The following is a 12496-nucleotide window of genomic DNA, read 5'->3' as shown; positions in this document are numbered from 1 at the left end:
AATGTTGACGAGCACAAGGCTGGAGATCATTATGTCAGGCTGATTGGGTTAGAATGGCAGACTTGACATGTTAAAAGGAGGGTGATGCTTGAAATCATTGTTCTTCCATTGTTAACCATGGTGACCTGCAAAGAAACGCGTGCAGCCATCATTGCGTTGCATAAAAATGGCTTCACAGGCAAGGATATTGTGGCTACTAAGATTGCACCTAAATCAACAATTTATAGGATCATCAAGAACTTCAAGGAAAGAGGTTCAATTCTTGTTAAGAAGGCTTCAGGGCGTCCAAGAAAGTCCAGCAAGGGCCAGGATGGTCTCCTAAAGAGGATTCAGCTGCGGGATCGGAGTGCCACCAGTGCAGAGCTTGCTCAGGAATGGCAGTAGGCAGATGTGAGCGCATCTGAACACAGAGTGAGGACAAGACTTTTGGAAGATGGCAAAGAAGCCACTTCTCTCCAAAAAAAACCATCAGGGACAGATTGATCTTCTGCAAAAAGTATGGCGAATGGACTGCTGAGGACTGGGGCAAAGTCATATTCTCTGATGAAGCCTCTTTCCGATTGTTTGGGGCATCTGGAAAAAGGCTTGTCCGGAGAAGAAAAGGTGAGCGCTACCATCAGTCCTGTGTCATGCCAACAGTAAAGCATCCTGAGACCATTCATGTGTGGGGTTGCTTCTCATCCAAGGGAGTGGGCTCACTCACAATTTTGCCCAAAAACACAGCCATGAATAAAGAATGGTACCAAAACACCCTCCAACAGCAACTTCTTCCAACAATCCAACAACAGTTTGGTGAAGAACAATGCATTTTCCAGCACGATGGAGCACCGTGCCATAAGGCAAAAGTGATAACTAAGTGGCTCGGGGACCAAAACGTTGAAATTTTGGGACCATGGCCTGGAAACTCCCCAGATCTTAATCCCATTGAGAACTTGTGGTCAATCCTCAAGAGGTGGGTGGACAAACAAAAACCCACAAATTCTGACAAACTCCAAGAAGTGATTCTGAAAGAATGGGTTGCTATCAGTCAGGATTTGGCCCAGAAGTTGATTGAGAGCATGCCCAGTCCAATTGCAGAGGTCCTGAAAAAGAAGGGCCAACACTGCAAATACTGACTCTTTGCATAAATGTCATGTAATTGCCAATAAAAACCTTTGAAACGTATGAAGTAACTGTACTACAGATAACATAGCAGTCAAACCCTTACACATCTCTGACCACTTCTTCATTACATTCGACCTACATCAAGCTACCTGTGCACCACCAACCCCTCTACCTGTTACTTTTAGACGAAACCTACGCTCTCTCTCACCTTCCCGCCTTTCGTCTCTAGTATCCTCCTCTCTTCCCTCTCAAACCCACTTCTCATCCCTGGATACTAATACAGCAACGGACACCCTGTGCTCGACTCTCACGACTTGTCTAGATGATATTTGCCCTCTCTCCTCCAGGCCAGCACGGGCTGCTCCCTCAAACCCTTGGTTATCCGAGGTTCTTCGTGAGCAGCGCTCCAAACTTAGGGCAGCTGAGAGGAAATGGCACAAATCTAAGGATCCGTCTGACTTGAGTATGTATCAGTCTCTGCTGTCATCATTCTCTACCCAAGTCCACACTGCCAAATCTTCATACTTCCACAATAAGATCAACAATGCTCCAGACACACGAAACCTCTTCAAAACTTTCAATTCACTGCTTTGCCCCCCTCCACCACCTCCCACCACTACTATAACAGCTGAGGACTTCGCCACATTCTTCACAGACAAAACTGCATCTATCAGCAATCAGTTCTCAGCTCCACACATACAGGAACTAAAATTGATCACACCCGCATCTGGAACTCCCCTCTTCTCCTTCAGTCCCCACTCTGAGGCTGAAGTTAGCAAACTTCTCCTCTCCAGCCATCCGACGACATGTCCTTTAGATCCTATCCCCTCGCACTTTCTCCAAGCAATCTCTCCCACAATCCTACCGGCGCTCACACACATCATCAACTCATCTCTTCTCACAGGCACCTTCCCTACTACATTTAAGCAGGCCCGGGTAACCCCGCTGCTCAAAAAACCTACTGTTAACACTTCACTTGTAGACAACTACAGACCTGTCTCTCTCCTTCCATTCATAGCAAAAACGCTGGAACGAGCTGTTTTCAACCAGCTATCTTTATTTCTTGCGCAGAACAATCTATTGGATACCAACCAGTCAGGCTTCAGGAGTGGCCATTCAACTGAGACTGCTCTACTGTCTGTCACTGAAGCCTTACGGATTGCAAAAGCTGATTCCAAATCATCGGTACTCATTTTGCTGGACCTATCTGCTGCTTTCGACACAGTGAATCATCAGATCCTTTTGTCCACCCTCTCATCGCTGGGCATCACAGGAACTTCACTTCACTGGTTCAAATCCTACCTCACTGGTAGGTCTTTCAGGGTGGCCTGGGGTGGTGAGGTATCCAAAACTCAACAACTGGTTACTGGGGTTCCTCAGGGATCAGTTCTTGGACCCCTCCTCTTCTCCATATACACTACATCTCTAGGCCCCATCATACAAGCACATGGCTTCTCCTACCATTGCTATGCTGATGACACACAGCTCTATCTCTCATTCAAACCAGATGATCCATCGGTAGCTGCACGAATCTCAGGCTGCCTGGCGGATATCTCTGCATGGATGAAGGAACACCATCTCCAGCTCAATCTAGCAAAGACTGAGCTCCTTGTTTTCCCTGCCACGCCGACTCTACAACATGACTTCTCAATCCAGTTAGGTTCATCAACACAGGGGCGGATCTACCGGGGTGGCACGGGGTGGCCATTTGACCCCATTTGCCACCCCAGCACTGTCCTAGTGTTCTAAAAATAAAAGAGTTTCCTCGACCGATTTACAGCAGCGACTCTGTATTTTGATGAGATAAAAATAGCGTGCGTCCCAATCATCTATCAGCGTCGCCCTGGAAACCAAGGACGGACAGCTGGAAAGCTAGTCAGATGCCAAGCGATCAAGCGAAAACATGCCGGGAGGTTGTCGCATCAGTCCGCGATGGCTTGAAAACGACAAATACGAATTATTTTTAAAATTAGTAGTGAGGGCTTGCAAAATCGCCAGCCCGACGTCCCGGGGCTATTGTGTTTTCCTGTCGGGCTACCAAAATGTTTCACCGGCCTCCCCGACGGACTATCATAAAGTAGAGGGCTCCTGCGGGTTCTAAACTCCTCAATTTAGTTGTATCAAATTTAAGGCCTTAAAAACTTTTAAATACATTAAATAGAATAAGAAAATGCTTAAATATAATTTTAAGAGGTCTCAGTTGGGGACGGAAAGACGAGAATCGCGATAGAGCTGGATAAAACTTCAAAAGGCAATGATGTCATTGAATAAATATGCGCGCTGCATGTTTCAAAAAAGTCAAAACGCGGCACTGATGTCAATTTGCAAATTTTCAGATGTTTATAGTCAGATTATTGCAAATATCGACCCACGTTTTTATGCAACAAACACATAGAGTTGTAAATGTGAAACAAATTAATGTGCTTTCTAAAAATCGAAACAATTAAGACTAATTAAGATATAATCAATTATCTACTTGATTTATCCCTTTTAATGGTATAAAGGCTGAAATGCCATTGTATAAGACGTTTTGTTTTTGTGAAAATCTGAATTATAAGTCATGTCATTTTATGGCTTAATACAGTATGTTACATTGTCCAACCCCACTCATACTGTGTTCATTTTACATGTGCAGCTCTTAAAAAGGGTCATACATTGCCCTAAATAGATATTTAAAAATTCTGCAGATGCACTGTAAATAGTGAAAAAAAAAAAAAAAAAAATCCTTCATATTTGTTTGTTTGTGTATTAAATTTTTTTTGATTGCTATTAGACTTCTATCTGATTTTCTATATTTAAAAATATTGTCTTTTTTATTTGGGCTAGATGAATTAATGTTATAATTAATTTTATAGCTTCTTTTTGACTACCTTTTAGTACTTTTAGGCTAAAATGTGAAATGTATTTGTGAAAAACGTTTTTGAACTACAAGTTTTAGAATTTTAGTTTAGTATAATTTTTTTTACAGACATTTTATACCAGTCATTAATATGTTACCATAGACATTGCCCTACCCCACTCATTCAGTATTACTTTTATTTGTGCAGGTCTTAAAAAATACAAAAATAAAAATAAAAATACTGGAGATACTCTGTAAATTATATTAATTAAATATTTTAAATTAATTTGTATACTGTATGTTGGCTATTAATATTAGGCATGTTATATGCAATCCAGACAGTTGTTTTTTAATAGCACAATAACATCTGTTTTAACACAGTGCTGGAAAATCTTGAAAATGCACCTTGAAAGTGCTTGAATTTGACTTGTGAATGGTTAAATAAACTGTTGGTCATAACCTTGTTATTTAGTTTTCGGTCCATGCAAATTTGTTGGTTTGTTAAAAAAAAGAAGAGATACTTGGACTTAAGGGACTTTTGTTGCTTTACTTGCACTAAAATTATTGAATTTGTTTTCATGTCTCCTCCAAGATATTTGAATACTTTAAAATGTCATTTTGTTGCTCTTGTTGCACTGAATACTGTGATTTATTTTATTCATTTTGAAGATATTTGTTGGTGATTTAAATGTGGTTTCTTTATATTTATTATGTGTTTTTTACTTAAGGAAACTTGATCCACTGAGACTTTGTATCCATATGCAGTCTGCATTGTTTGTCATGCTTTGTAAATTAAACTTGGCATAGACTTGCTACAGGTTTGCATATAACTCAGTAAAGAGAAGTTAAATATACCATACCATCTAATTAAATCTAACTTTCCAAGCCAGATATCAGGTTCAAGTCAATCACACATCAGCTTTTATTTAATTTTTATAGGACAATGTAAAAGAGTGCACCCTGGTGTATACACCGAATAAGAATAGCGTTCCTTGAATCCACAAAAAAACATGCAAGGATGCTTGCTTCAGTGTTGCCACCCCTCATAATTTTCATGCCACCCCTTGCCACCCCATGAATAATTTTCTAGATCCGCCCCTGCATCAACAGTTACCCCTTCAATTTCAGCCAGAAATCTTGGTGTAATGTTTGATGACCAATTGACTTTTAAAGACCACATAGCTAAAACTGCTCGATCTTGCAGGTTTGCACTGCACAACATCAGAAAGATCAGGCCCTTCCTAACAGAGCACGCTGCACAACTCCTCGTCCAGGCCCTGGTCATTTCCAGGCTGGACTACTGCAATGCTCTACTAGCTGGTCTTCCAGCATGTACAATCAGGCCTCTACAAATGATTCAGAATGCAGCAGCACGCCTGGTCTTCAATGAACCAAAAAAGGCCCATGTCACACCTCTCTTCATATCCCTGCACTGGCTACCAGTTACGGCTCGCATTAAGTTCAAGACACTGATGCTGGCATATAGGACAGCCACCGGCTCATCACCTGCTTACCTACGTTCACTACTACGAATTTACACTCCCTCTAGATCTCTGAGATCCTCTAATGAAAGACGCCTCGTTGTACCACCACAGAGAGGCATGAAATCACTTTCCAGAACATTCTCGTTCAATAGTCCTGCCTGGTGGAATGACCTTCCCTCCCATATCCGGAATGCTCATTCCCTAACTGCCTTCAAGCGACTACTGAAAACCCATCTCTTTCGACACTATTTGACTCAATAATAAAAAAAAAAAAAAAAAAAAAAAAACCTTCTCTCTTTTCTTGATCTTCCCTTTCTATCCAGTACTTATCTAACAATGCCGATATATGGTATTTTTGAGCACTTCCTAGGTTGACCTGCCTCCTTAGGACGAATCACTTGTTGCATCCCCAATTGTAAGTCGCTTTGGATAAAAGCGTCTGCTAAATGAATAAATGTAAAATGTAAATGTAAATGAAGTGCTTGCAATTATATTTCAGTACATCACAGAAACAACTGAAACAAAAAGCAGTTTAGCAGCAAACTTTGTGAAAACTAATATTTGTGTCATTCTCAAAACTTTTGGCCACGACTGTAGATTTCAGTTACAGGACATAAAGAGCAGTTTCTTTTTTTTTAAGTTTTTTTTTTTCTAAAAACATGATGAAATGCATTTATTTCAGTCAGATAACAGTATTTTCTGATTTACAGTGTGATAAAAAGAGAAATCCAAAATCCCCTCTATAAAAACATTAACTTTAATGTCAGCAAAATCAAACCAGAATTATGAACCTGCCTTTATCCATTTCATTTGCACATTTAAACATAATGCAAATAATTGCAATTACTAATGTAAACAATCAAATGGGAGAGTATAGTGATTATATACTGCTTCTTTGTACCCTATTTACCTGTGGTGTTTTGCCTTAAATATCTGACTGCATAAGCAGCACAAGTTGTACAGCAGGTATAGCGTCCTCTGCTGGGAATGCTCAAATGAATGACTCCTCAGGTTAAATCAACAGGGTTAGATTTGACTGTTTTATTTAGGTTACCTGCAACACAGATTCACTGACAGCCTGATTTATGTCATAGTTTAATAGGGACAAAGCGCATTAATGAACATCTGTATAAAAATACAAAATGTAAACATGCAGGATTATATGCTGCTCATTTACATCCGTCCTCCCTGAAAGAAAAACACAGAAACGAAGACAATATAAAAGTAAGACATATGAAGACACGTTCTTTGCTTGATTAAGCCTCTAACATTCGTCACCTTTTCATTATCCTTACATTAAGAAAGGAGCATGTGAAAATAAATAGCATCAACAAAACACAGAGTGTTAACAATTTAGATTAAAAACTCCTAAAAGCACAACTGTAGTTTAAAAATGTTAAGAAGGCATGGTCATCATTCACACTTGTAGAATTTATAAATTATGTTTGAAATTGGAAACACATTAGCAGACAGATGGAAGTCAAATATTTTGAGATTCGTAAGAATATATAGATTTTTTTTGTCAGGAATATTCTTTAGTTTGTTTCTTTTTTTATCACAATTCAAACCAAGCTATGGCTCATTCCCTGTCAACTGCAACAGAGGTCCCTTGCTCAATTTTTTTTGATTTTGCTAATATTTATTCTGAAGAAAGTTAGACATGTGTAGTGATGAAAGCCAAAATATTAAATGCCATTGAGGAATATTTACTGAGTAATCCACTATTTTGTAGAGGGAGGTCAAAATGACAATTTTAACCATAAATTTAGAATCGAGTCAAAGGGGGGAAAAAGACTTTAGAGAGATGGCAGCATTATGATCATATTTTTACACAGAGATTAGTAACTCTATTAGTAAAATCTGTTGACTTCAGCAATCTTTGTTGTATTATGTCCCGATGGTGACCATTCAAAAATGGGGAAACAGCATTTTTTTAATGTTATCTCTCAAGTTGGCATGCCTGTAGCTCAAGAAGTATTAAAGATATTTAATTCCAGTATTTTATTTTTTAGAAATGTAATTTATTTGGTATGTTCCATGTAGTTGTTTTGACATTATTTGTTCTTCAGACATTCCTCTTTAAAAGAAAATAAGTATCTTTTTTTTTGCAAACTGACTCACATTTGGTTTTTGACCACTGAAAATGTGTACATTTCAACGACTTACTAACGACTTGGAGCCATATTGAAGTTCCAATATCTCTGGAACCACATCTCAAAGTTCATTACAAATAAAGATGCATAAAGGAATGTTTATTAAGACCCAACATCTAAAATGGCATTAGAATATCTTTAATACTTCTTGAGATACAGACGTGCAAACTTTGGAGAGAAACTGCAAAAAGTGCTGTTTCCCCATTTTTGAATGGTCACCATTGGCACATAATGCAACAAAGATTGCTAACGTCAACAGATTTTACAAATAGAGCTACCAAACTCTGTGTAAAAATAACATCATGGTGCTGCCATCTTTCTGAAGTCATTTTACCCCCCGTAACTTGACTCTTAATCCATGGTGAAAATTGCTATCCTACAAAATAGTGGATTACTCAGTAAATATTCATCCATGACATTTAATATTTTGGCTTTCATCACTACACTGCCCTCCAAAGGCAAAGCCCAGTAACTACACATTTGGTCAAAATTGAGTTAAGGCTTAAAACGGAATTTGTGAAAACTGTTTTGTCTTTTGGCAAAGTTCCATGTTTGACTAGCTGGTGTTTCAGTGTTGACGTAGTTACTGCATTTTGCCTTTGGAGAGCAGTATGCATGTCTATCTTTGCTCAATTTTTTTTTTTTTTAGCAAAATCAAAAATTTGAGCCAGTGAATTTTTTATAAATTTGGTTGATTTGACAGAATGACCCCTAGGTATTTGTTGTTTTCCTCCTCTGCTCATCTATGTTTATTCTTGTTGTTCCAGAATGAGGTTGGTGAGCCGGTTGACGTCTCTGATGGCCGGGTGACACTGCAGGATCATGATAATGACGCTTTCTTGTTCTGGAAAGATCTGCACTAAACTCTGCTGCAGCTTCAGCGTCTCCTCTGCCGTCCTCTCCCTGACCTCCGGACGCCCCTCGACCTCATCTCTCTGACCCCTGACTGACCCTTGACTTCTGCCGTGACCCACCGGTGTCCAGTCTCTGTACTGCAGCACTTCGGTGTGAGCACGCTGCGCCGCAGATGCAGGAGGAAAGGTCGCAGACGCACCTGCGTACGAGTGACTGCTGGGAATGGGTAAACTACTGCAAAAACACAACAAGACTGGGAGGTTAAAACATGTATTTTTACAAATCCCAGTAAGATTTATTTTCAGAGAAATTATTTGTTGCAAAGAAATTGTTAGTTTTATTCATTAAGGACACATTCAGTTGATCAAAGTGGTAGAAATATTTTGTAACGTTATAAATGTCTTTATTATTTAAAATAAATGCTGCTCTCTTTGTTCTGTAAATCTCGAAAAATGAAATCTATGACAGTTTCCACAAAAATAGTAAGCAGCACAACTGATTTTAACATTGATGACAATCAGGAAAGTTTCTTGAGCAGTAAATCAGAATATTAGAATGATTTCTGAAGGATCATGTTTAAAATTTAGCTTTGCATCACCGGAATAAATTACAGTTTTAACATATATTCACATAGAAAACTATGGAAGTCTGTTTCCGCCACTGTATAAAAAAAATAAAAAGGATAATTGTGACTTTTTATCTCACAATTCTGACTTTTTGTTTTCACAGAAATGCGTCATCTAATTTTTTTTCTCTGAATTGTGTGATATCTCACAGTTGCGAGAAATAAAGTCAGAATTGATGAAAAGATATAAACTCGCAATTTTTTTTTGCAATTACGACTTTTTAACTCACAGTTGTGAACTTTTTTTCTCGCAATTGTGAGTTTACATCTCGCAATTCAAAATTTTTTCACTGAATTGCATCATATAAACTTGGAATTCTTATTTTTATTTTTTTTCTCAGAATTGTGTGATATCTCACAATTGCAAAAAATAAAGTCAGAATTGCAAGATATAAACTTTCTGACTTTTTTTTCTTGCAATTGCGAGTTTGTATTTCACAATTCTGACTTTTTTTCCTGAATTGTGAGATATAAACAAGGTTATAAAGTCCAGCTCTGAGGAGAATAAATATGTTCACAGAATTGTGAGTTTATAATCACGCAATTATGACTTTTTATTTCTCAAAATTTGCAAGATATAAAGTCACAATTTTGACTTTTTTCTTTCTTGCAATTTTGAGTTTACATCTTTTTTTTTCATAGAATTGCGTCATAAACTGATTTTCTTTTTAGAATTGTGTAATATAATCTCACAATTGCAAGAAATAAAGTCAGAATTGCAATATATAAACTCGCAATTCTGTATCTCACAATTCTGACTTTTTTTTTTTTTTGCAATTGCGAGTTTGTATCTATATCTGTGAGATATAAACTCACAATTGCGAGGTTATAAAGTTCAGCTCTGAGGAGAAAAAAAAGACTGATATGTTCACAGAATTGCGAGTTTATAATCACACAATTCTGACTTTATAAATTGCAACTGCAATTTTTTATCTCGCAATTCTGACTTTTTCTCACAATTGGGACTTTATATCAGACAATACTGACTTTATTTCTCAGAGTTGCTGAAAAAAAGTCAGAATTGCGAGTTTGCATCACAAAATCCTTTTTTTATTTTTTTATTCAGTGGCAGAAATGGGCTTCCATAGAAATAGGCTATTTTAATGTGTAATAATAATTCTCTATTTTTACAGACTGTGTGATGTTGTGTAGATGTTAGTAGTACCTGTTGTGTTTATGTAGAAAGTCTCTCAGATGAGGTCCGCCGCGACCCAAAGGATCGTCAGGTAACATGAAAAGATCGCCGGCAAATAAGTACTGAAGCAAACTGAAACAACACCTTCATCAGTACATGACAGATATTAAGGCCTATTTACACACAAAAAAAATTGTAAACTGCATTCATAGGCATCATTTAAGGTGCTTTAGGTATGCTTCAAATATAAAAACCTCATTTACACATAAAATAAACACATTAGGTAAAAATTATCTAAGATGGGGGACAAAGAGCAAATGTCTGGAAATATAATTTATTCAATACTTAATTATTACTAATAATGCATTTCATGCACGCCCACCTTTTCTTTATGATGTCTCTCCACGCGGGCGACTCGTCCACCAGGTCTCTCAGGTTGTCATTAGTCACAATCACTCCATTCGTCTTCTGCGCCAGATCCAGCATGAATCTAACAAACAATCAGCCATTATCTAATGAAATCACCGATGATTTATTTCCTATGTGTTTCCTGTTTTAGTTTACACCATAGCTGCGAATGATTTGCTTCGTGCTGCTTCACTTCAGAAATATTCAGCTAAACATGAGATGAAATGTTTAATTACCGGTCATCGTACGAGTTGATTCTCTTGCCCTCAACCTCTCTGGATGGAGTGTATTTGAGTAAACCCAGATCAGAGAGTTCAAGCATGAATTGCCTTTCTACAGAAACAAAGAACCAAGTGATGACGCACAGACTGCTGCCACACACTGAGATATCAAAGCAAGAAATGAGCATCACCTTGAACCTTTGAATTGTTCTTCTGTCTCCACTGAGGGACGAACACAGTGATTTCACGATGGCCTCTCGCCCAGAAGTGTTGTACGGCCAGAGCGATGCCTCGACAGGAGAAGAAAAACCCCAAGCCGTGACTGCGCAGGATAAGGGTCAGATTGACAAGAGCACGTACAATTCTGTTTCATGCACAGGCCAATGTCAAAATCAACTAAAACACTAAAACATTCACTCCCTAAAAGAAAACACAACATTTCCTCTGTATTTTTGTCTTGTTTTTCAATTCAAATATCTAAACATTCTTAAATCAAGAATCAAATATCAGAGAAATAGAGGTGAAAAAAATTATTAAAGAGAACTTGTGTTTTCTGATCGCATTTTTAGTTAATTTTGACTCTTCTTTCAGTGTAGTGGAAAGAAAACATTCAAAACAAAAGTGATTTATTATACATTATCTATATGCGTCTTTAGATTTCAAATATAATGCATATATTTCAAAGTTTTTTTCAAAACAAGTTTCTTTCTTCACTTCAGCAGAATATAAATACACCAAAATGTACAGTTTTATTCCTATCTACATTTTGTAGGTTGTGACTGAAGGGTTTGTTAATGCACCATTCGCCTGGTTTTATTATTGCATTTTATCTATTTGTGACCGTAGATATAAAATACAATGCATATCTAAAGGTCACTTCAGTTTTTATCTCCTCTTCAGCTGCACTTACAAACACCAAACTTAGCAGTTTAATTCCTCTCTGTATTCTGAAGGTTTTTACTGAAGGATTTGTTGATATATCATTCGCCTGATTTTTATTATTGCATTTTATCTATTTGTGACTGTAGATATTAAATACAACGCATATCTAAAGGCTATTTGAGTTTGTCTCCACTTCAGCTGTACTTAAAGACACCAAACTTAGCAGTTTTATTCCTTTCTATATTCTGAAGGTTTTTACTGAATGGTTTTTTGATATATAATTTGCTTGATTTTATTATATTGCACTTTATCTATTTGCGTGTATAAATACAATGCATATCTAAAGGCTATTTGAGTTTTTATCTCCACTTCAGCTGCACTTACAAACACCAAACTTAGCAGTTTAATTCCTCTCTGTATTCTGAAGGTTTATTCTGAAGGATTTGTTGATATATCATTCGCCTGATTTTTATAAATGCATTTTATCTATTTGTGACTGTAGATATTAAATACAACGCATATCTAAAGGCTATTTGAGTTTTTGTCTCCACTTCAGCTGTACTTAAAGACACCAAACTTAGCAGTTTTATTCCTTTCTATATTCTGAAGGTTTTTACTGAATGGTTTTTTGATATATAATTTGCTTGATTTTATTATATTGCACTTTATCTATTTGCGTGTATAAATACAATGCATATCTAAAGGTCATTTCAGTTTTTATCTCCACTTCAGCTGCACTTACAAACACCAAACTTAGCAGTTTTATTCCTCTCTATATTCTGAAGGTTTT

At 37.3% G+C, this 12496-nt stretch overlaps 1 protein-coding gene across 1 annotated transcript in view; it reads right to left on the bottom strand.

The window, feature by feature from the left end:
- Positions 1 to 6304: 6304 nt before the first annotated feature.
- Positions 6305 to 12496, bottom strand: part of LOC141331746 (NEDD4-binding protein 1-like) — a 7071-nt gene continuing 879 nt past the window's right edge. The window contains exons 2-6 of the mRNA XM_073836776.1: positions 11016 to 11188; positions 10840 to 10936; positions 10578 to 10685; positions 10226 to 10327; positions 6305 to 8669 (exon numbers count right to left, since the gene is read on the bottom strand). Coding sequence (XP_073692877.1) covers positions 8330 to 8669; positions 10226 to 10327; positions 10578 to 10685; positions 10840 to 10936; positions 11016 to 11188 — 820 coding nt within the window. The 3' untranslated portion in view covers positions 6305 to 8329. The remainder of the gene's footprint in view (positions 8670 to 10225; positions 10328 to 10577; positions 10686 to 10839; positions 10937 to 11015; positions 11189 to 12496) is intronic.

Source organism: Garra rufa, chromosome 3, assembly GCF_049309525.1.
Source record: "Garra rufa chromosome 3, GarRuf1.0, whole genome shotgun sequence".
NCBI classification, from domain to species: Eukaryota; Metazoa; Chordata; class Actinopteri; order Cypriniformes; family Cyprinidae; genus Garra; species Garra rufa.
This window is presented reverse-complemented; position numbering and strand designations above follow the sequence as displayed.